General features: G+C 43.6%; 1 protein-coding gene across 1 annotated transcript; it reads left to right on the top strand.

Annotated features, from left to right (window-relative positions):
- The first annotated feature begins 1,588 nt into the window (after positions 1-1,588).
- LOC132996717 (ATP-binding cassette sub-family C member 4-like) lies at positions 1,589-23,867 on the top strand. The gene is made up of 32 exons (XM_061067053.1): positions 1,589-1,693; positions 2,268-2,378; positions 2,869-2,989; positions 3,524-3,616; positions 3,698-3,748; positions 3,825-3,914; positions 4,249-4,412; positions 4,847-4,972; positions 5,896-6,145; positions 6,646-6,753; positions 6,889-6,978; positions 7,845-8,036; positions 8,198-8,292; positions 8,411-8,497; positions 8,590-8,686; positions 9,422-9,628; positions 9,772-9,909; positions 10,050-10,087; positions 10,167-10,279; positions 10,469-10,615; positions 10,745-10,824; positions 10,939-11,089; positions 11,173-11,292; positions 11,446-11,556; positions 21,977-22,077; positions 22,243-22,434; positions 22,527-22,682; positions 22,847-22,936; positions 23,012-23,184; positions 23,277-23,382; positions 23,485-23,619; positions 23,704-23,867. The coding sequence occupies exons 1-32, from the start codon at positions 1,623-1,625 to the stop codon at positions 23,719-23,721; spliced, it is 3,822 nt and encodes a 1,273-aa protein (XP_060923036.1). The 5' UTR covers positions 1,589-1,622; the 3' UTR covers positions 23,722-23,867.
- The last annotated feature ends 45 nt before the right edge of the window (positions 23,868-23,912 follow it).

Genomic DNA, 23,912 nt, shown 5'->3' with positions numbered 1-23,912 from the left:
CAGTGTGGTCGTGCTTCACTTACACTGTCCTCACCTGTATAACTGAACCTCAGGACGTTCTCTGCAGAGACACAAGTGTCCCGGTGAGGTACTCCCAACTCTCTCTGGTTCCTCCGGTAAAGCCTCGGAACAATAACTGATACGTATCATGTTGTTGTTTTTGATACAACAAATGTCAAACCTCGTCTGTTTAGAAAACGGCTTCTTTCTTTTCCCCGTGTGCGTTACTGTGTAGTTTGCTTTTGACTTTGCCTCTTGGGCTTTTCAGCAACTAGGTCAAACCAAGCCGTGGCCCCTGGTGTAAACAAGATGTGACACAGCAGCAGCTGCGGCCTCGGATGCAGCAGTGACTCCTGACGTGCAGACGGGCGGCCAATAGAAAGGCTCGGAGGAAATGGGGCTCAGCTTGTGAAGTGATTACTTCAGGTAAACACATTTAGTGTTTGAGTTGTGAACTGCTGCAGGTCCACACCGGAGCTGTTCAATCACATTGGGACTGTGGCTGTGTGTGTGTCCCTTCCTGTGTGGATGAAAGAGAGAAGAACCACAACATTTGGACAGGGGAACAGTTATCACACACAAATGTGATTTTCTCATTGTAATGATAATAGTTTATTTATATAGCAGCTACAAAGTGCTTCACAAATAAAAGAATAAAAGAATACAAATGTAAGCATATTATCAGTAAAACAATTACAAGTTGTTATGATGACAATAAAACACAATTACAAAGTGTTACAATTAAAATATTTTTGAAGATCACACAACGTTAGAGCAAAAATAAAAAGTAACAGATGAGAAAAGAGTGAATAAAATACAATAAAACATGAAATAATAATAAAAAAGGAGTCAATATGATCAGAACTAGATTAATGCACAATGACACCCTCTACTGGTGGCTTTGTGCAACTGCAGATGTACTTTGAATAAGAAGAAATATTCTGAGAACATGATAATTGATTTATCTGTGTGCTTTTAAAAGTGTTTAAAATATCAATGATGAATATAATAGAAAACAGAAGCAACACTTGTCGTCGGCCATTGTTGCTCTTACAGGCTGAATGTAGTCCTGACTACAGGCCTGTTTTAAATAATATATATATAAGTATTGTATGGTGCTGACATGTGACATGTAGGGAACTAGAACAGAGGTTGAATGAACTCTATAGATTGTTATAAACCTTGGTCTATATCTTTAAACCTCCTTCACGGACAGCTCAGGAAACACCACACTTCAGGAGGCTGCGGGTACGGTTCACTTTAAAGGGTGGACGCTGAGACCACAGGAGAAACGCCTGTATTCCAACTGTACCTGAACGTTACACAACAATAGTAAACAATGATTGATTGATACAATGATGCAATCAGGGATGGTTGCCATAGTAATGCAGGTTCTCCGGGCTTTGAAGAACAACTTTCCAAGCAGGTTGTCTAAACACTGAATACTTGTACACTGAGATATTTGTGCATATGTTGTCGTTATATATGAAGGGAGTATTTACAAAGTATGGAGTATCCTCTGCAGCAGCACGAAGCTCCACAGCGACCCCTGCTGCTCCGACTCTGCCACTGCTCGGGTTTCAGGTTTTCCTCTCTGTGATCTAGTGAATCCAGTGTGAGACATGTCCGCAGACACCGGGGACAGACCGGACCCCCTGGCCGCGGCCGGCTTCCTGACCCGGCTCTTCTTGTGGTAAGTCCCGCTGCTGCTGCGGGTGCATGTGCGTTCATTACAGTGGAGTTTGAATGGGACCGATCCGGAGAAGACACCGTGTGACCGGGAGTTGTTTCTTCTGATCAATGCTGCAAACACTCTTGTCTTGCTGGTGTTCTCTCCTGGGAGAGTGATCCTCACACCTGGCTCTCTGGAGGTTCCACCTTCTGTTGACCCTGTGAAAAGGTTTTTACTAGTTGTTCCTGACTCTTGTTGAGGGTTTAGATCAGAGGATGTCACATCTTGTTAAAGCTGTGAAAGTGGAGATTTGTCCTTTGAGTGTAATGGAAATACTGTGTGTGGTCTGCAGGTTGTCCAGTGTGCACAGGAGTTGTGTGATCAGATTGGAGGGATTTTGTGTTGAGAGGTCAGAGTCCTCCTGGTAGTGACAGCTGGTGGTCTGCAGGGGGCGTTCCTAGAGTTCAGAATGGGAGAACCCCCCCACAGTTATTGTTGGGGTTTGCCTCTCCATCCTTCATGACGAAAACAAGACAATAAACTGCTGTTGCTCTGACACATGCTCACTAACTGCATCACTCACTGTGTGTTCCAGCTGGTTGCCCCCCCTGCTGCGCCTTGGCCGCACACGCCGGCTGGAGGAGAGTGACCTGTACGACCTTTTGCCAGAGTACCGGTCGGACGCCCTCGGGGGGACGCTGCAGAGGTCTTGATGTTTCCATGGCAGCTGATCAATCAAAACCCATGTTACAATAACTGTGTCACTGAGTTACAGTGTGTTTGATATTGTTTCCAGCCCCTAACATCTAATACAGTGGTGATCAGCACTGATAGGACTCTAGAGTCGTTTTCATCCAGGGGCCTGTCAGATCCAGAAAACGATCCTTATATCATTCATAGTTTGAAACTGAACTCATTAGACGTAGCACTCGTTGTATCGTCTTGTTCAATCATAACAAAGCCTTTTAGTGAAGCGTCACAGTTCTGTTGTGATGGCAGTGAAGTGAAAACAGACTCCAGATGGAACACAAATACACAAAAGTTTGAAAAAGGAGAAAAACTGTATAAATAATTATATTTAATATATATATTAATATAATTTAACATTTTAATGATATTAAACCTAGTTGTCATGGAAACACCACTAAGCAGTTATGGTTTGTCAGTGACAGTCACTCACGTGTTCTTTGTCGCAGGTTGTGGGATCGTGAAGTCAGAAAAGCTACGAAGGAACTGAGGAAACCGAACTTCACCCGGATTCTGACTCAGTGCTTCGGGAGGTCGTTTGCTCTGGTTGGGTCGATTGCATTTTCAATGGTATTTTGTCGCTTTTTGGTCAGATTAGCACATTGCACTGGAATCAGTGGTGGAATGGAAATTTTGCATTTGTGTAATAATGTTGCATGAACAGGCGAAGGTTGAAGATTCACCAGGTTGTTTATCTAAAAGGGCAGCTTTAGGGTTAACTTTAAGTTTACGATTATTGCTCAGGGACTTTAAATTAATGGACTTTTGAAGCCTGAACTTTATGGTGTCTCTGAGCAAATGGTTGGGATCTCACATCTGGGGTCTCGCTCTAGGGGTCTACCACAGAGACATGAAGGCAGGATGTCTCCCACCCTGTTTATAGATGCCTATAGAAGCCTAGTAATAATGAATAAGAATATACATTTTAATAAATGTAATAAAAGTTAGTCATTTCTTGGATCTGAACCTTGGCCGCGTTTAAGAACTTGTTGTATTTTGTTTTTACGAGAATTTGCAGCAGGTTTTGCATCTTATTTCTCCCGGGTGCAGCATCAGTAATGTGTGTATTTCTATCTCATTGTGTGTCGTGTCTTTGTCGTAAAGGAGGCCATTAAAGTGATCCAGCCACTTCTCCTGGGGAAAATAATCCTTTACTTTGAGAATTACAACCCAGACGACAGCAGGAGTCTGTACCTGGTGAGTTGTTACGCTGCTGGAATGTGCCTCTCCAGCTTTGGACTGACTGTCCTCCAACACATCTACTACTACTTCGTCCAGATCGAGGGCATGAAGATGCGAGTGGCCACGTGTCACATGATATACAGGAAGGTGGGTGTAGATTCAGATTCTGTGGATTTCACCACGTGGAAATATGTCCCTCGACAGGTTTCATCTCTCTCCTCAGGCTCTGAGTCTCAGCAGTGAATCCATGGGACAAACCACCACTGGACAAATCGTCAACCTCATTTCAAATGATGCCAACCGCCTCGATGAGGTAACGAGAGATACAACAACAAATAATATCTGAATGAGCAGAAGTCCTTTTAACAGCTTTTAATCGGCTCTAATCTCCAAAAACTCTTTTGACGTGTGACTTTTTTCATGTAGAGATATTTGTTTTTGTAAATGTTTGCATCTTTCCTGTGTCAGAATCTTTATCAACACCCACACGCTCACTGAGAATCCTGCGGAGGATCCTCTGGGGTTTTCTCGGCTCATTCAGACATTCTGCAGACTTTAGTCTAGTAGTGATAGTTTTTGTCTGTTTGTATGTAAAAGACAATATTCAAAGTTTTTCGAGCACTAATGATGAACTGTTGCTTCTGTAGATTACACTCAATCTGCACTACCTGTGGGTGGGACCTCTGCAGGCGATGGTGATCATCGTTTTCCTTTGGTATGAGATCGGCCAGTCGTGTCTGGCAGGCGTCGCAGTCGTCGCCCTCATGCTGCCAGTGCAGACCGTGTTTGGAAAACTCTTTGGCATCTTCAGGTAGGAAATAACACCCAGGACACAGAGAACAAAATCATCAGTCCCCTAAATCAGTGAAAATGAACCAAAAAAACCATCTTGCAATGGTAAAAAAGGTCATAAGACACATATCAAAAGTTTCATGGAAATGCTTCCTGTAGATTTTTGGCATAATGCTGCAAATGAACAGACAACCAGATGAACAAGTAACCTCCTAGTGGAAGTAACTAAAAGGACACGAGAGAGTAGATCTGTGCCAAAGTGAAAGTACTTCCTTGGCTCATGTCCAATCTTTCCAGCAAGTTCCAATGTAATTGGGTCAGAAGTTTTTTGCGTAATCATGCTGACAGACAAACAGCAATTAAAACACCTCCCTGGCAGAGGGAAGGATTTCTCATGCTGCCAAACAGAATAATGAGGAAAAATATGACGTGCACATTTTTCAATCTTTGCAGGAGCAGAACGATTGTCCTCACTGACAACAGAATCCGTATCATGAACGAAGTGGTGTCTGGCATCAGGATCATCAAGATGTACGCCTGGGAGAAACCTTTCTCTGCTCTGGTTACTGAAGTCAGAAGGTAAGAAGAAAAACATCTGCTGGAAAATATAAGATATCTATCAGGGCCATGTTGGACAGAGGGATGGCCTCTGCATCCAAAGTCCAAAAGTCAATTAAATCAATTAGATACAATTCAGAATAGTTCAAGAAAAGTCATTATATTATGAGACTTAACTCCTAATTCAATTTATAAAAAGGGAATAAGCGAGGAAGAGAATCTGTGTTTTCCAGAGTTTTCTCCTGGATCCAAAGTCTTAAACCGATCGAAACTATGAAACCTCTTTAAATATGACACTTTATTTAAACATTTGTGTTTGTGGCTGTTATCAAATGTCATCAGCACTTTTCTCCGAGGACGGAAGCTCTGCATGAAGTCTCATCTTGGTTTTGGTTAAACTGTGACTTTTTAAAAACCTTTTCACAGCATTTTAAAAACAACCTTTAACGTGGAGAGGGGTGGAAATAGGGAAATGAAAGATAGTGTGTCTGTAACGCACCTGTCAGGACATCTCAGTTACACAACACCTCCTTTCTAAGAAATCATTCACCCTAGGTCAAGTCACAGTAACACTGATACCAAAGCTCGGTTATTCACGGTTTCTCCAGAGAGAAAAGTTTCTCTCTGAACTTGTCAGGTACTTGTGAGAAACACAGAATCCACTCGAGCTGTGTATTCAGTAGTAGTCAGTTGCTCTGCTGTGATGTTGTCTCCACTGCACAGTGAATAAACCTGAAGGAATTTTTATTCTTCCACATTGGGAAAAAGGACATTTCATCAAATTTTGACTCAAAGGTGAACTAATTAGATGTCAGGGGTGAAAGGTCACAGAGACCTCATGAGTCTGGATAAAAACCTTCTGTAGAATGAATCACTGCAGAACCAGAAACCTCCTGCAACTGGAAGTCACCAATTCTCTCCATTTGTTGTCTTCTGTTTCCCAGGAAAGAAATCAGTCAGATACTGAAGAGCTCTTATCTACGAGGACTCAACATGGCGTCCTTCTTTGCCAGCAGCAAGATCATCGTCTTCGTCACCTTCACCGTCTACGTCCTGCTGGGAAACACCATCACAGCCAGCAGTGTGTTTGTCACCGTGTCCCTCTACGGAACAATCAAGCTCACAGTCACGCTCTTCTTCCCTCTGGCTGTGGAGAAGTTGTCAGAGACGATAGTCAGCATCCGGAGGATCCAGGTATTTCAGTTAAAAATGAAACTCCACTGACTTAATTTGTCGAAAATTCTCAATGATTCTTTACTAGAAGTTGCTGATGCTGTTCTCTGAGCTGTGTCTGCTCAAGCGTGGTAATTGCTGGAGCTTCCAAGAAAAATCCCATTACCACAAGACGGTGTCATAGTTTATAACTTTCAGGAATGAAGGAGTTTACGTGACATAAGCGAGCTGATGCTGGCGGCCGTTTAATGATCCAACTTCTGAGCGACTTGTTACAGGACTGTGTCAAACATTGACTTGAAAATGCTGCTGCTACATGTCAGCGACACCTGGTGGCCGGTGGCATAATGTCTTCATTGTCTGTCCATACGTTGTTTGGAATGTCAGTTTCAGTTGAGTCAAATCAGTGATAACATGACAACATTTCATCGACATTATAAACGTTATTTTCAAGATTTATTTGGCGTTGTAGTTCAGTTGAAACCAAACGGCGTAAATGTTTGTGATTCTCCTCCTCCCAGAATTTCCTCCTGCTCGAAGAGGTTGAGAGAAAAAACTCTGGGCTGCCTCTGGATGAAAAGAATATGATCTCCATTGAGATTCAGAAGATGACCTGCTACTGGGATAAGGTGAATACAAGCTTTTATATACTATTAAACTGGATTAGTAATGGATGTTAAACATTGTTTTCAAAGGGTCAGGCTGAGAATGACCAGTTTGGGATTGGACATGATACAACATAGGGTTTGTTTGTCTCCTGTCAGAGTTTGGACGCTCCATCGCTCCAGAATGTCTCCGTCACTGTGAAGTCGCACCAGCTCCTGACAGTAATTGGACCAGTGGGTTCTGGAAAGGTCAGTCACTGTCGTGTTCTTTTATCCCAAACATGAGAAGAGCCGGTCTCGGTTTGGTTCAATCCAGTATTTAGTATCCAGCCTCTTGGAACTGGAATCAGGAATTTAGGAGGAGCGGCTCCCAGTTTAGCTCCTCCTCTGATAGTTGCTGGGTAAATCTTCACATAAACAAGCCCTGACTCAGCTGATGCCTTGTGGGTCGGTGTTGTTGTTCATTGGAGTAAAGAATACTGTGTTCCTGCTTCATCAGCTGTATGTTCTGTTTGTGTAAACATGCGATTCCTCCAAACAAAGCAACGCCTTTCTATCTGCCCTCCTGAACCTGGGGAAGCTGCTTGAACTCTGTGTGATGTTGACTACAGCTGAGGGAGTTATGCTTTAATACAGAAAAGTTAGGTATGAGAACAAGTTAGAGTACAGTGTATTGCATGCTGCCACAGATTTAAAGTTCCCACAACAGGGAGCGGCTCTTATCCGACCTCTTATCAAGACAGGTGTGAGACTGACCAGAGATGTGACGCTAACACACACACACACACACACACACACTCTAACTAACTTCCAGATTAACACCAAGCAACGATGGTTATTATAAGTCATTGTGTGAATATATATATCTGGCCAAAACTGCTCCTGCCCCAACTCTCCTGCATTTGTTTAGAGTTCAGTTCTATTTACATCTTCACAGACACACACACACAGACAATATATAGATTTAAAATCCCAACATAACTCTGAATAAGATGAGGAACAGACCAGGGGAAAACCTGAGTGGAGAAAAATATGAAGTGTGAAGTAGCTAGGCTTCAACAACAAAGTGTTCTATTCTCTGGGTCACATGTTCATGAGTCCCATGTTTCCACCAGTCATCCCTGCTGAGCGCGATCCTGAGAGAGCTGCCTCACGACACCGGGACGCTGCAGGTCAAAGGTCAGCTGACCTACGTATCCCAGCAGCCCTGGGTGTTCCCGGGAACCATCCGCAGCAACATCCTGTTTGGGGGAGAACTCAACCCCCAGAAGTATGAGAGGGTCATCAGGGCCTGTGCTCTAAAGAAGGTGAGAAATAACAACTGCTGCACAACCACTGACGCATTTTCAGACATTGAACAGACGTCTAACATTATTCTGAGTTGTTGACCAATCCAAAACACAATTATCAAGATCACACGTTCTTGCAAGCACACGACTTTGTATGTTTTCATTGTGTTTGCGCGCAGGACCTGGAGCTGCTCCCGGATGGAGACCTGACTCAGATCGGGGACCGAGGAGCCACACTCAGCGGGGGGCAGAAAGCACGAATCAACCTGGCGAGGTACAGTCACACTGTAGAAAGGGAACATTTACCCGACCTAAAGCATGTTTGTCACCCTGTCAGTTTGGTGTGTGTCACAGCCGCTCTCTCCTCCTGAATGTGTGTGTTTTATTTCCAGGGCTGTGTATCAGGATGCAGATATCTACCTCCTGGACGACCCCCTGAGCGCCGTGGATGCTGAGGTCGGGAAACATCTTTTCGAGCAGTGAGTCTCCACCAGATTGTTCAAATTGTTTAGTGAAGAATAACAGACGTACATATAATATAAGTGCTATTTTTAATGTGTCCACGCATCAGGTGCATCTGTGGCCTGCTGAAGAACAAGTCTCGTATCCTGGTCACCCACCAGCTGCAGCATCTCAAGCCAAATGACCAGGTTCTGGTCTTTAAAGAGGTTTGTGCCCCAACACATGAAAATAAATCAAGAGACGATGCTTTGAGTGTGAGAGGAGAAATGGGTTGGAAATCAACCAAATATCTAAAAATGGCAATTTTCAGGAAGTGAAAAAAAATCATGCCTCGTGATCCACATCTGCACCAATATGAAACATGTGAAAACAATACCTCTTTTGAAGAGGTAACTGATGAGTCCACCTTGTTCAGTTTATTTAGGTCAGCTGACCTTCTCAAGGAAAAACAATTTAGAAAAGAAAGACATCAAAATGAAGAAAGAAATGAATAAGTGCATTTAAACCTAGGTGTTGATTCTTTATGCAGTATTTATTGATTCCCAGCTTCATATAAACTGGATGTTGAGGCATAAACCTAGTACATTTGAACAAAAATATAACCAATATTTACAATTATTGTATTCAAAATACAAAAACAACCGATACATACTCCACCGATTGTCTTTTTAAAAGACATACACAGGTCAGAGTAGTACGAGAAAGAATGAAGAACAGAAGGTCATCACCAGCTAAATGTACATTTCTCACTGACATTTCTCACTAGAGAATATTGTGTTCCTGCTTTATCAGCTGTATGTTCTGTTTGCGGAAACATGCGATTCCTGCCACTACACTTTTATCTTTATGCTTGTACATTTTTGTGCAACTTTTGAATGTTTGAATCAAGCTTTCTACTTGATTCAGACGTTTAACACAACGTATTTGTGTGTGTCTCTCAGGGTCATGTCATGGCGCAGGGAACCTACAAGGAGCTGCATTCGACTGGTCTGGACATGACGTCGCTGATGAGGAGCGAGGAGGAGCACGAGCAATGGCCCCGCCCCCGGTCAGGTGACTCAGACAAACTGTCGCTGCGCAGCCAGACGACAAACTGCTCTCAAAGCAGCCTCCTGCCGCCGGAGAGCAACCGGACAGACCAACTTCCTGTAGGTACATTTTCTAAATAAAGTCTGAAAGTCCAAAAGTAATCCAGCATTGGTTTACCACCATTCCAATCAGTCGGTATGTGATTTGAGTAATTCACTGAATGATGGTTTAAAAGGCGGATCAGCAATGACTTGTTTTTCAGGCTGAAACAGTCGGCACCATGGCCGAGGAAACACGAGAAGAAGGACACGTCAGTGGCCACGTCTATCTCAAGTACTTCACTGCAGGCTCCAACCTCCTGGTCCTACTGGTCGTAGTCCTGCTCAGTGTCATAGCTGAGGTGGGATGTGGCTCAGAGGCCTCGGACATTCACACTCTTACCTGAACAAACTTTCAAGCCCTAAACCTTTCAACCACAGTTTGTGTCTCAGCTACAAAACGTCCAAAGAGAAGCTAACTGAACTTTGTTTCCCATAACAGGTTGCATACATTCTTCAGGACTGGTGGCTTGTGTACTGGTGAGTACTTCATCAGATGTTGATTTGACAGTTTCATCATTTGCTGTTGGTCTGATGTGTTTATCTTGTCCCCTGACAGGTCGAGAGCCAAGGGTTTGAACAGCACAGCCACTGTTGGCTACTCAAATGGAATCAACATGACTCACACAGATCAAACGTTCACACTCACGTTTTACCTCAGCATTTACTCAGGTAACATTACTGTCACAGTATTGTGTAAATAAAATCATAATATTACCAATGAAGTCGAAATATAAGGTGAATAAAGTAATAATACAAGAATAAAATCTCCACATTAAAAGGATAAAGTCTTAATGTTACCAGATTTGTTTCCTTCAACATGGCCCTTATATCCTGTGGCCCTGCTGCTTGTGTTTCCAGGTCTGACAGCAGCTGCCGTGGTCTTTGGCTATGCCAGGAGTTTACTGATCTTTCACGGGCTGGTGAGATCGGCTCAGACGCTGCACAACAGCATGTTCAACGCTGTCCTCCGCACGCCGGTTCACTTCTTTGACGTCAACCCTATAGGTGATCCACCCTCAGAATTCACTTCCTGTCATATCTCTTAATAATTGAGAGTCTGTTTAGTTCATTATGGCCTAAACCAGAGCAGAGAGTGTGTGAGTGGAACTAGTAACTGACTTTGTTTTCATGTAGGAAGAATTCTGAACAGGTTTTCAAAAGACATCAGCCAGATGGACTCGATGTTACCCATCACCTTTGTGGACTTCTATCAGGTGAGCTTTTAGAACTTCTTCATGTAGACCACTGTACATGCTACATTAGACTGCTTTTATTGACCGTCTTATTTTTCAGAACCTTTTCACCATCCCTCACTTTGTTGCTTTCAGTTATTTCTGCAGAATACTGGCGTGGTGGTGGTGGCAGCCTCGGTCATCCCTCTCATCCTGATCCCCATCATCCCACTGATTCTTCTCTTCTTGTACTTGAGGCGTTTCTACCTCAGCACATCACGAGACGTCAAACGTCTGGAGTCTACAAGTATGTCCCTGCATTCCTCATTAAACAATGTGACCTTTTAAAACTGCTTGGAGGCAAATAGTGTTTTGTCATGTTTTCTGCAGCTCGCAGTCCCGTCTTGTCCCATCTGTCTACGTCTCTTCAAGGCCTGTGGACAATTCGAGCCTTCAGAGCTGAGGACAGGTTGAAGAAAGCCTTCGATGCTCATCAGGATCTGCATTCAGGTTCACCTTTATCGTTTGAGTTGCTGTTTTGAAGTTTAAGCTGATTTAAAGCCTGACTGCAGTTGGCAAAGGAAAGTGTTACCAGTAACATTGGCACATGGTGCACAGTGTTTCTATGCTGTTTATGCATTTGCTCTTTTCTCCTGTTCTCAGAGGCATGGTTTTTATTCCTGATGACCTCCCGCTGGTTTGCACTTTGCCTTGACAGCATTTGTGCCATATTTATCACTTGCACAGCATTTGCTTGCATCTTCCTCAGAGATGGTGAGGATCTTCTATATGCACACAGACATTCCAACATGCGAACCCTTGGAGAACCATAAAGTAAAACGAGTCCATCGACACGACTGCCTGAAAAGCCACAGCCACAGCTGCAGAAGCATGCATCGGCCTTTAGAGAACTTAACTTTAGAAGTTTATTCCTTAACTAATATTAATATTATATGCTAATGTTTAATAAAGGGGACTACACTAACTGAAATATAGAATACTATTTAATCTATTCTGATTGAATATAGTATCAAATGCTCATAGTATAGTATGATATCAAACGTAAAAACATCTTAGTATATCTAATGTGGTTTTAATTTGATTTTAAAAAAAACTCTTTAAACTGATAAATGACTCATTCAAATCTTAGACATAATTACTAACAACATATACAAACTTATACTTCCGGAGCCGGAGCTGCAGCTTCCGGAGCCATAGATCCACCATGAGGTGAAAACTGTTTAAAACATCAACACATGTTTTACATCTTCTGTGTGTTGGACGTGTCGCTGCACGTTCTTCATTGTTGGGAAGTGAAAGAGAGAAACTTGTGTCTGGAGCAGAAAGAAGCTGTTTCTGAAGTTTTCACCTTTTAAACATGAACCTAGAAAACTGAGCGTGTTTTAAATACTCGTGTCAAAGACTCGATCACTTGTTTTGTCCTAAACGAACTAAAGTACGTCCAGTTGACTTTGACCTGAAACATCTGGATATTTATCTTCAGGCTGGGAAACGAAACTATGACATTAATTATCCACTTTTCATTTTCATCAATATCAAAGTAACAAGTTCAATACATGGTGATTTAATAGATTTGTATTGTTTGAACTCAGTGAGGAGAAATAACACAGGATTCATTCAATTCATTCAATGGACTAAGTCAACTCATCTGTCGGCTGCTACACGTTCCACCTCAGGTTGTACAACCAAAGTAAAACTCTGAACATATGATTCTATTTCAAGATCTCTGTATGAATTTGAGAGCAGAACCTTTGTTATATTGATAGTGACGACAATTAAAGCTTCAGTGTGTAAGATTCAGCTGAAAGGATCGATTAGAAATTTGATATAAATAATCCTGGTGATGCTTTCACTGTCTTTACCCTAGAAAGGTTCTTTCTATTTAAGTACTTTCTATTTAAACACTGTATATTTAAATTCTTCATATTTTAAACACTTTATATTTAAATACTGTATAATAAACTGCCATGTTTTTTATACAGTAGCCCAGACTGGACAAACTTAACATCTTTTGAGTTTCTATGAAATCTGAAGCTACCACGGGTTCTCTGTTATGTTTGGAAGGAGAGGCTGCAACATACAACTTCACCACTAGATGTCACTAAAGTCTACACATTGCATTGATAGTGTTTTAACACCCAGCCCTACCAAACCCATAATATATATAATTTACCATCATAAATACCAATATATCTATAGATATAGATAATAATGATCATAATAAACATCACAGTTGACAAACTGAAGCAACAATTGTCTCCCTGACTTTGTGGTTTATTGTTTCTTCTGTTTCCATCAACAGAGCAGATCATTGACACAGTTTTATATTATGAGCAGAGAACGACAAACACAAATCTGATGCAGATCAATGATGTGATATACGTCCTCATTGTGTTTAAACAAAGCATACACATTATATTGATTTGTGTTTGCTTGTAAAAGTCAAATTCAACTGTAACATTTGGATTTGAATTATATTCTTATTGTATGTGAGATTGTTAGATTAGCTGAAGCTTAAAAAGTCAGCCAACAGAATCATTTTTTTACTCAAGTTAATAATAATCTTAAATCAATGTTTTGTTACTTTAGGCAGCAGTCTAAGAATTGAACCCAGGACCCCAGGTCTACAAGTCCTGCTCTAACAGACTGAGCTACTTGACCTGAGACACACAAGCCTCTTTCTTTGGGTCCTCAAGTCCAACTCACTGACACTCTGTGAAATTAAGAAGATATACACATGAAAGACTTGAGAACCCAAAGAATGTATGTCTCTGGTGAAGTAGCTCAAGTATTATAGTATTATAAGTATTATAAAGACTGCAATAGACAAATAGTGAAAGCTTCAAAGAAGCTGTGGACAGTTGTCTGATGCAGTGGCTCAGACAGAAAGCAGTCTGCCGGGTAGACTTTGGACCCGGGGTTCAATTCTTACATCGGCCAAGTAATTTTCAATGCCCCAACCCGACGCAAATAGTCAAAGTTTGTAAGAAAGCAGAGACATTTGTCCAGCTGAATTGCTCAGATGGTTAGAAACCTGCCTCATAGACCTATGAAGCCAGGTTCAAGTCTCTCAGGTAGAGGATGTACCGATACATCTGAGAGATTCTGGCTTCAATATTTATGTGCTGCAGTAAATTTATCAAGATAAACATACCAAGTGTAAAGTTTAAAGCCCCAGGAGAGAAGTTCTAAGTGTCGATGATGCTCGGTGGCGTGAGGGCTTTGTGTGCCGGCTATGGAGCCGGTCAGTCCAGGAGAGGCTGGTTCGAACCCAGCCCGAGTATCTGGTGCACGATATGGGGTTAGAGAAGGAAGTGGGTCAGAGTGGGAGGATGTGGTTTACAGAAGAGGAGGAGTTAGTTGGAGGGGAAAAAAATCACTGTAATGATCTTTGTAAAAAAAAAAAAAAATCACTGTGGGTTCAATATTTATGTGCTGCAGTAAATTTATCAAGAATAAAATACCAAATGTTAAGTTTAGAGCCCCAGGAGAGGTGCTCAGTGGCGTGAGGGCTTTGTGTGCCGGCTATGGAGCCGGTCAGTCCAGGAGAGGCTGGTTCGAACCCAGCTCGAGTATCTGGTGCACGACATGGGGTTAGAGGAGGTAGTGGGTCAGAGTGGGAGGATGTGGTATACAGAGGAGGAAGAGGGTGAAAAAATCAATGTAATGATCTTTGTAAAAACAAAATCACTAGTAGCTATTTTTTACAAAAATTACAAAAAAGTTTTACCAATCTACTCTGACCTCCTCCTACTCTGGCTCCCTCTCCTACTCTGCCCTCCTCCTAATCTACCACCTCCTCCCACCACCCCCCACTCTGACCCTCTCCTACTCTGCCCTCCTCCTACTCTGGCACCCTCTCCTAATCTACCACCTCCTCCCGCCACCCCCTCCCACTCTAACCTCCTCCTACTCTGGCACCCTCTCCTACTCTCACTAAAAACTCCTCCTCCTCTAACCCCATATCGTGCACCAGATACTCGGGCAAGATTTGAACAAGCCTCTCCTGGACTGACCGGCCGGCTCCATAGCCGGCACACAAAGCCTCCACGCCACCGAGCATCATCCGCACTCGGAACTTTCTCCTGGCGCTTTTAACTTTACACTTGGTATGTTAATCTTGATAAATTTACTGCAGCACATAAATATTGAAGCCAGAATCTGAGATGTATCAGTACATCCTCTAACTGAGAGACTTGACACCGGGTCCAAGGGTCTATGAGGCAGGCTTCTAACCCTTTGAGCCATGCAACTGGACAATCATTTATGCTTTCTTTGAGCCTTTGACTATTTGCGTTGGGTTTGGACATTGAAAATTGCTTGGCCGATGCAAGAATTTAACCCATGGCCCACAAACTACAGATCAACCATCTAACCGTCTGAGCCACTGCATCAGACACCTGTTTGAAGTTTGTGAACCCACATTCTCAGATGAATCAGGACGTCCTCTAACTGAGAGACTTCAGCCCAGGGCTAAGATCTCTTGTGAAAATTGTACTCTACATATACAACGTTCGTTAAAAGTATTCTATTATCCTTCTGTAGCGTAGAGGAATGGTTACAGGTCTCAAGTAGAATGTTCCTGGTTCAAAACCCGCTGAGGTTAGTTTTAAGTTCTCTTGTGAAAATGCACTATAGATGTAGAACGTCTGTTAAAAGTAATCCATGGTTCTTCTGTAGTGTAGAGGAAATGCTACAGGTCTTCAAACCAGAAGGTTCTTGGTTCAAATCTTGGCAGGCAATGTGTGTCTGGCCGGAACTGGGTTCTCCAGAATAGATGCTATTCAACTACCTTTCATTTTCAATGCCCAAACCCAACGCAAATAGTCAAAGGTTCAAAGAAAGCATAAACGATTGTCCAGTTGCACGGCTCAAGTGGTTAGAAGCCTGCCTAATAGACCCTTGGACCCTGGTTCAAGTCTCTCAGGTCGAGGATGTACATCTGAGAATGTGGGTTCAATATTTATGTGCTGCAGTAAATTTATCAAGATTAAAAAACCAAATGTTAAGTTTAGAGAGCCACGAGAGGTGCTCAGTGGCGTGAGGGCTTTGTGTGCCGGCTATGGAGCCGGTCAGTCCAGGAGAGGCTGGTTCGAACCCAGCCTGAGTATCTGGTGCACGATATGGGGTTAGAGGAGGTAGTGGGTCAGAGTGGGAGGATGTGGTATACGGAGGAGGATGGTGAAAAAATCAATGTAATGATCTCTGTAAAAACAAAATCACTAGTAACTTTTTTTTACAAAAATTACAAAAAAGTTTTACCAATCTACTCTGACCTCCTCCTACTCTGGCTCCCTCTCCTACTCTGCCCTCCTCCTGATCTACCACCTCCTCCCACCACCCCCCACTCTGACCCTCTCCTACTCTGCCCTCCTCCTACTCTGGCACCCTCTCCTAATCTACCACCTCCTCCCGCCACCCCCTCCCACTCTAACCTCCTCCTACTCTGGCACCCTCTCCTACTCTCACTAAAAACTCCTCCTCCTCTAACCCCATATCGTGCACCAGATACTCGGGCAAGATTTGAACAAGCCTCTCCTGGACTGACCGGCCGGCTCCATAGCCGGCACACAAAGCCTCCACGCCACCGAGCATCATCCGCACTCGGAACTTCTCTCCTGGCGCTTTTAACTTAACACTTGGTATGTTAATCTTGATAAATTTACTGCAGCACATAAATATTGAAGCCAGAATCTCAGATGTATCAGTAGATCGTCAACCTGAGAGACTTGACACCGGGTCCAAGGGTCTATGAGGCAGGCTTCTAACCCTTTGAGCCATGCAACTGGACAATCATTTATGCTTTCTTTGAACCTTTGACTATTTGCGTTGGGTTCAGACATTGAAAATTGCTTGGCCGATGCAAGAATTGAACCCATGGCCCAAAAACTACAGGTCAACCATCTAACCGTCTGAGCCACTGCATCAGACACCTGTTTGAAGCTTGTGAACACAAATTCTCAGATGAATCAGGACGTCCTCTAACTGAGAGACTTGAGCCCAGGGCTCAGGGTCTATGAGGAAGGCATCTAACCATTAGAGCCATGTCACTGGACTAATACCATAATACTTGAGCTACTTTAGCAGTGGCTCAGACAGTAAGAAGGCTGCCCCGCAGACCTCTGGACCCGGGGTTCAATTCTTACATTGGCCAATTAATTTCCAATTGATTGTCCAGTTGCATGGCTCAAAGGGTTAGAAGCCTGCCTCATAGACCCTTGTACCCTGGTTCAAGTCTCTCAGTTTGAGGATGTACTGATACATCTGAGATTCTGGCTTCAATATTTATGTGCTGCAGTTAATTTATCAAGATTAACATACCAAGTGTTAAGTTAAAAGCGCCAGGAGAGAAGTTCCGAGTGCGGATGATGCTCGGTGGCGTGGAGGCTTTGTGTGCCGGCTATGGAGCCGGCCGGTCAGTCCAGGAGAGGCTTGTTCAAATCTTGCCCGAGTATCTGGTGCACGATATGGGGTTAGAGGAGGAGGAGTTTTTAGTGAGAGTAGGAGAGGGTGCCAGAGTAGGAGGAGGTTAGAGTGGGAGGGGGTGGCGGGAGGAGGTGGTAGATTAGGAGAGGGTGCCAGAGTAGGAGGAGGGCAGAGTAGGAGAGGGTCAGAGTGGGGGGTGGTGGGAGGAGGTGGTAGATTAGGAGGAGGGCAGAGTAGGAGAGGGAGCCAGAGTAGGAGGAGGTCAGAGTAGATTGGTAAAACTTTTTTGTAATTTTTGTAAAAAAAGTTACTAGTGATTTTGTTTTTACAAAGATCATTACATTGAGTTTTTCACCCTCCTCCTCCTCTGTATACCACATCCTCCCACTCTGACCCACTACCTCCTCTAACCCCATATCGTGCACCAGATACTCAGGCTGGGTTCGAACCAGCCTCTCCTGGACTGACCGGCTCCATAGCCGGCACACAAAGCCCTCACGCCACTGAGCACCTCTCCTGGTGCTCTAAACTTAACATTTGGTTTTTTAATCTTGATAAATTTACTGCAGCACATAAATATTGAACCCACATTCTCAGATGTACATCCTCGACCTGAGAGACTTGAACCAGGGTCCAAGGGTCTATTAGGCAGGCTTCTAACCACTTGAGCCGTGCAATTGGACAATCGTTTATGCTTTCTTTGAACCTTTGACTATTTGCGTTGGGTTTGGGCATTGAAAATGAAAGGTAGTTGAATAGCATCTATTCTGGAGAACCCAGTTCCGGCCAGACACACATTGCTGCCAAGATTTGAACCAAGAACCTTCTGGTTTGAAGACCAGTAGCATTTCCTCTACACTACAGAAGAACAATGGATTACTTTTAACAGACGTTCTACATCTATAGTGCATTTTCACAAGAAAACTTAAAACTAACCTCAGCGGGTTTTGAACCAGGAACATTCTACTTGAGACCTGTAACCATTCCTCTACGCTACAGAAGGATAATAGAATACTTTTAACGAACGTTGTATATGTAGAGTACAATTTTCACAAGAGATCTTAGCCCTGGGCTCAAGTCTCTCAGTTAGAGGACGTCCTAATATATCTGAGAATGTGTGTTCACAAGCTTCAAGCAGGTGTCTGATGCAGTGGCTCAGACGGTTAGATGGTTGATCTGTAGTTTGTGGGCCATGGGTTCAATTCTTGCATCGGCCAAGCAATTTTCAATGTCCAAACCCAACGCAAATAGTCAAAGGCTCAAAGAAAGCATAAATGATTGTCCAGTTGCATGGCTCAAAGGGTTAGAAGCCTGCCTCATAGACCCTTGGACCCGGTGTCAAGTCTCTCAGTTTGAGGATGTACTGATACATCTCAGATTTTGGCCTCAATATTTATGTGCTGCAGTTAATTTATCAAGATTAACATACCAAGTGTAAAGTTAAAAGCGCCAGGAGAGAAGTTCCAAGTGCGGATGATGCTCGGTGGCGTGGAGGCTTTGTGTGCCGGCTATGGAGCCGGCCGGTCAGTCCAGGAGAGGCTTGTTCAAATCTTGCCCGAGTATCTGGTGCACGATATGGGGTTAGAGGAGGAGGAGTTTTTAGTGAGAGTAGGAGAGGGTGCCAGAGTAGGAGGAGGTTAGAGTGGGAGGGGGTGGCGGGAGGAGGTGGTAGATTAGGAGAGGGTGCCAGAGTAGGAGGAGGGCAGAGTAGGAGAGGGTCAGAGTGGGGGGTGGTGGGAGGAGGTGGTAGATTAGGAGGAGGGCAGAGTAGGAGAGGGAGCCAGAGTAGGAGGAGGTCAGAGTAGATTGGTAAAACTTTTTTGTAATTTTTGTAAAAAAAAGTTACTAGTGATTTTGTTTTTACAGAGATCATTACATTGATTTTTTCACCCTCCTCCGTATACCACATCCTCCCACTCTGACCCACTTCCTCCTCTAACCCCATATCGTGCACCAGATACTCGGGCTGGGTTCGAACCAGCCTCTCCTGGACTGACCGGCTCCATAGCCGGCACACAAAGCCCTCACGCCACCGAGCATCATCGACACTTAGAACTTCTCTCCTGGGGCTTTAAACTTTACACTTGGTATGTTTATCTTGATAAATTTACTGCAGCACATAAATATTGAAGCCAGAATCTCTCAGATGTATCGGTACATCCTCTACCTGAGAGACTTGAACCTGGCTTCATAGGTCTATGAGGCAGGTTTCTAACCATCTGAGCAATTCAGCTGGACAAATGTCTCTGCTTTCTTACAAACTTTGACTATTTGCGTCGGGTTGGGGCATTGAAAATTACTTGGCCGATGTAAGAATTTTACCCCGGGTCCAAAGTCTACCCGGCAGACTGCTTTCTGTCTGAGCCACTGCATCAGACAACTGTCCACAGCTTCTTTGAAGGTTTCACTATTTGTCTATTGCAGTCTTTATAATACTTATAATACTATAATACTTGAGCTACTTCACCAGAGACACACAAGTCACTTTCTTTGGGTTCTCAAGTTTTTCATGTGTATATCTTCATAATTTCACAGAGTGTCAGTGAGTTGGACTTGAGGACCCAAAGAAAGAGGCTTGTGTGTCTCAGGTCAAGTAGCTCAGTTTGTGAGAGCAGGACTTGTAGACCTGGGGTCCTGGGTTCAATTCTTATGGGACCCAGTAAATTTATGTGTGTTGGGTCAAGTAGCTCAGTCAGATGACACTAGTCTGGTGATTCTGGAGCTGTGAGTTCAAGTCGTGTTCATGGAAACCCTGAGGTTTGATTCTTATGCTCTGGGAGTTTGAAGTGAAAAGATAAAGGTGCCACGAGAAGCTAGGTGAATGTGAAGAGGACTCGGTGGCGTAGTGGATTGGTTCACATCTGCAAGGACGTACCTGTGAGGAGCTGGTTCGTATTCTCAGCGTGGCTGATAACTGTAGCATGTGTATATGTATGTATGTGTATGTCTGTGTGGTGGTGGGGGTGAGTACCAGGGGGGGGCCGTGTCTCCCCCGGCCCTCCAGAGAGTCAGGAACCAGGGGTTATGGAAGGAAATCCCAAAGCTGGCTGAAATTTTACTGAAACATTTTATTTGTAAACAGTAAACATGGGGAAAAGGTTTGTGGGATCTCCTCTTGGTAACTAATGTCTAAAATATCAATCCATTGATCAGATCTTCTGATTGTTTGATGAGTTGCAGCAGTTTCCACTATTAACATGTTAACAATGGAAAAGCTGCAGTGACACGTCAAACACGCAGAAGATCGAATCAATGTGTTGATATTTTAAGCAGTCGTCACCAAATGATGGGTCCATGGGCTCTGGCTCCTGGTATCTCCAGCGGCTCTGGCTCCCTCTACCTCCATCTCTGGCTAATGACAGGAGCAAACATAACAAACTAATGAGACAAGTTTTCCTCAACAACACATGTTAACAATGAAAAAGCTGCAGAAACACATGAACACACAGAATATCTTCTAAATGTTGAGCTATTTTATGCCATAGTCACCTCATGGTGGCCCCTGGCAGCAGCTCCATCTCCTGGTGGCTCCATGGTGGGGGGGGGTCTCCTCTCTGGAACTGCTGCCTAAAATAACAAACCATTGATTTGAGATTATTATTAACTTGAGTCAAAACAACATTCTGTTGACTGACTTTTCAAGCTTCAGCTAATCTAACAATCTCACATACAATTAGAATACAATTCAAATCCAAATGTTAAAGTTGAATTTTACTTTTACAAGCAAAAACAAATTAATATAATGTCTATGCTTTGTTTAAACACAGTGAGGATGTATATCACATCATTGATCTGCATCAGATTTGTGTTTGTCGTTCTCTGCTCATAAAGAAGAACTAATATAAAACTGTGTCAATGATCTGCTCTGTTGATGGAAACAGAAGAAACAATAAACCACAAAGTCAGGGAGACAATTGTTGCTTCAGTTTGTCAACTGTGATGTTTATTATGATCATTATTATCTATATCTATAGATATATTGGTATTTATGATTGAAATTATATATATTATGGGTTTGGTAGGGCTGGGTGATAAAACACTATCAATGCAAGGTGTAGACTTTAGTGACATCTAGTGGTGAAGTTGTATGTTTCAAACTTCAGAAACAGCTTCTTTCTGCTCCAGACACAAGTTTCTCTCTTTCACTTCCCAACAATGAAGAACGTGCAGCGACACGTCCAACACACAGAAGATGTAAAACTTGTGTTGATGTTTTAAACAGTTTTCACCTCATGGTGGATCTGTGGCTCCGGAAGCTCCAGCTCCGGCTCCATGCGGAAGAACCGACTGGCCAACCGGAAGTGGAGGGGTCCAATGGTGTATATGGACAACGAGGGGGGCGACTTGGAATATACCAAGTCGGGTCGACTCGCGGGGGAGGAATACACCTGAAGTTCTATAACACTTTGGGAGAAGCACAAAGATCAAGATCCAGTGAATGTTCACTTAAGAAAAAAGGCACCAAAGAGGTTTCTGATTGGATATGAACCAATAAATGAATAATTGTACTTTGTAAGAATTTAACCCAAGTCCCAACACCTGAGGTGAGACTCTTACTGTCTGTAATTATTCTAACAGACATTTGCTCTTTTTTAGAGCATTTTATTTTTTGTATTAGCTACCAACGTTGAAAATTGATTTCGTAAAAACTACACACCCTGACTGACTAGTAGTCAGCCGATGAATCATTTTGTTCGTTTGTAGTAAAAGTTTATCCAAATGCAACATGTTTTGTGTTGTTCAAAAGGGCTTGAGCCTGGAGCCGTGGGCCTGGTGCTCACTTATGTTGTGACTCTAACGGGAAACTTCCAGTGGACCGTGAGGCAAAGTGCTGAGGTGGAGAACATGGTAAGAACCTGCTGTTTGTGCATCCGGCTCAGTGTTGAGGTCAGACAGGATTATCCTCACACAGTCAAGCTTGCATGTCAGTGTTTTTGTGGAAGAACCTGTATGGTGGGGAGAGGGACACAAATTAAAAAGAGGCTGGAAGTGTGAAATCTTTCCTCTCCTCAGATGACATCAGTGGAGAGGGTGGTAGAGTATACACAGCTAAAGAGTGAAGCATCCTTGGAAACCCAAAAGCAACTTCCTTCCGATTGGCCAAGTCAAGGAATGGTGACCTTCAACAAGTTAAACTTCTCCTACAGCTGCGACGGACCAGTGGTCCTCAAAGACATCAGCATCACCTTCCAGCCCAACGAGAAGGTGAGATATGCGAGTCAGCATCAAGCCACAATCAGTTTTTTACACTGCACACGCTGGGAGATGATTCTTCTCCTGTGTTTCCTGGGTGTCAGGTTGGTATCGTTGGGAGAACGGGTGCTGGGAAAAGCTCCCTGGTCTCAGCTCTGTTCCGTCTGGCAGAGCCTGAGGGAGAGATCTACATCGATGGGGTTCTCACCTCTGAGATCGGCCTCCAGGACCTGCGCCAGAAGATGTCCATCATTCCTCAGGTACAGAAAAGGATACGTTCACTTTGCCACGATTCAACCATCTTCAGAAAAATCCCTCAACAAATTGTTGGACTCTTGATAAACAGCCCTTGTAAAATCGTATGTTTCTGAAATTTACAAATACCGAATAACAACTGAATAAATGACTCTTCTCGGTGTTTCAGGACCCAGTGCTGTTTACAGACACCGTGAGGAGAAACCTGGACCCTTTCAACCAGCACACTGATGAAGACCTGTGGACGGCTCTGGAGGAGGCAAGTGTCCAATCAGCTGCTTCAAAGGATGCGTTAGTCGTTGTTGCTCATGTTCACGTCTCTGTGTTTTTCCAGGTGCAGCTGAAGTCCGTGGTGGAGGGGCTTCCTGGGAAGTTGGAGATGGTTCTGGCTGAGTCGGGCTCTAACTTCAGCGTGGGTCAGAGGCAGCTGGTGTGTCTGGCCCGAGCGCTGCTGAGGAAGAACCGCATCCTCATCGTGGACGAGGCCACGGCCAACGTGGACCCCAGGTACTACACCCCCACACTGCATCACACGTCTACCCATCTCTGGCTGGAGTTTTCTAAACATGACGTCTTCTCTCGTTGCCGTCGTCCTGCAGGACAGATGAACTGATCCAACAGACCATAAGGGAGAAGTTCAGAGAATGCACCGTTATCACCATCGCTCATCGACTCAACACCATCATAGACAGCGACAGGATACTGGTGAGTCCCCCCGTGTGTTTGAGATATCAAGATAAATATTTTAGTTTAGGGTTATTTTTATTCAATGATCAGTTTTAATTGTTGATTTTTTTCTGCCCTAAGGTTCTCAACAGCGGCACCATCCAGGAATTAGACCGGCCCTTCACACTGCTTCAAAACAAAGAGGGGGCTCTTTACAAAATGGTGCAGCAGATGGGTCCAACTGAGGCAGCCGCCCTGCTGGAGTCAGCCAGACAGGTGAGGTCCACGTGTTCCCGTCTTTAACTCAATGTCTTCACACAAGTGCTGAATATTAAAGGTTTTGTTGTCATCTGTTTCCAGGCATCAAAGCCATCCTGACAACCTGACAGCAGATTTTAAACCAAGACACTCCAGATGAAAGAAGTACCAGAGCACAACTGAGCTACCTGACACTGTTTTTTTTATATGTCTCATTGTCACTGTCTCATATCCTCTTTTGTTTTGATAAAGTTTTACATGTACAACTGAGTTCCTGTCTCATTGAAACCGTGTTTCTCTTAACCTGTTGT

This window comes from Limanda limanda, chromosome 23 (genome assembly GCF_963576545.1).
Source record: "Limanda limanda chromosome 23, fLimLim1.1, whole genome shotgun sequence".
NCBI lineage: Eukaryota > Metazoa > Chordata > Actinopteri > Pleuronectiformes > Pleuronectidae > Limanda > Limanda limanda.
Note: the sequence above shows the minus strand (reverse complement) of the source record. Positions and strands in the feature narration are given on the sequence as shown.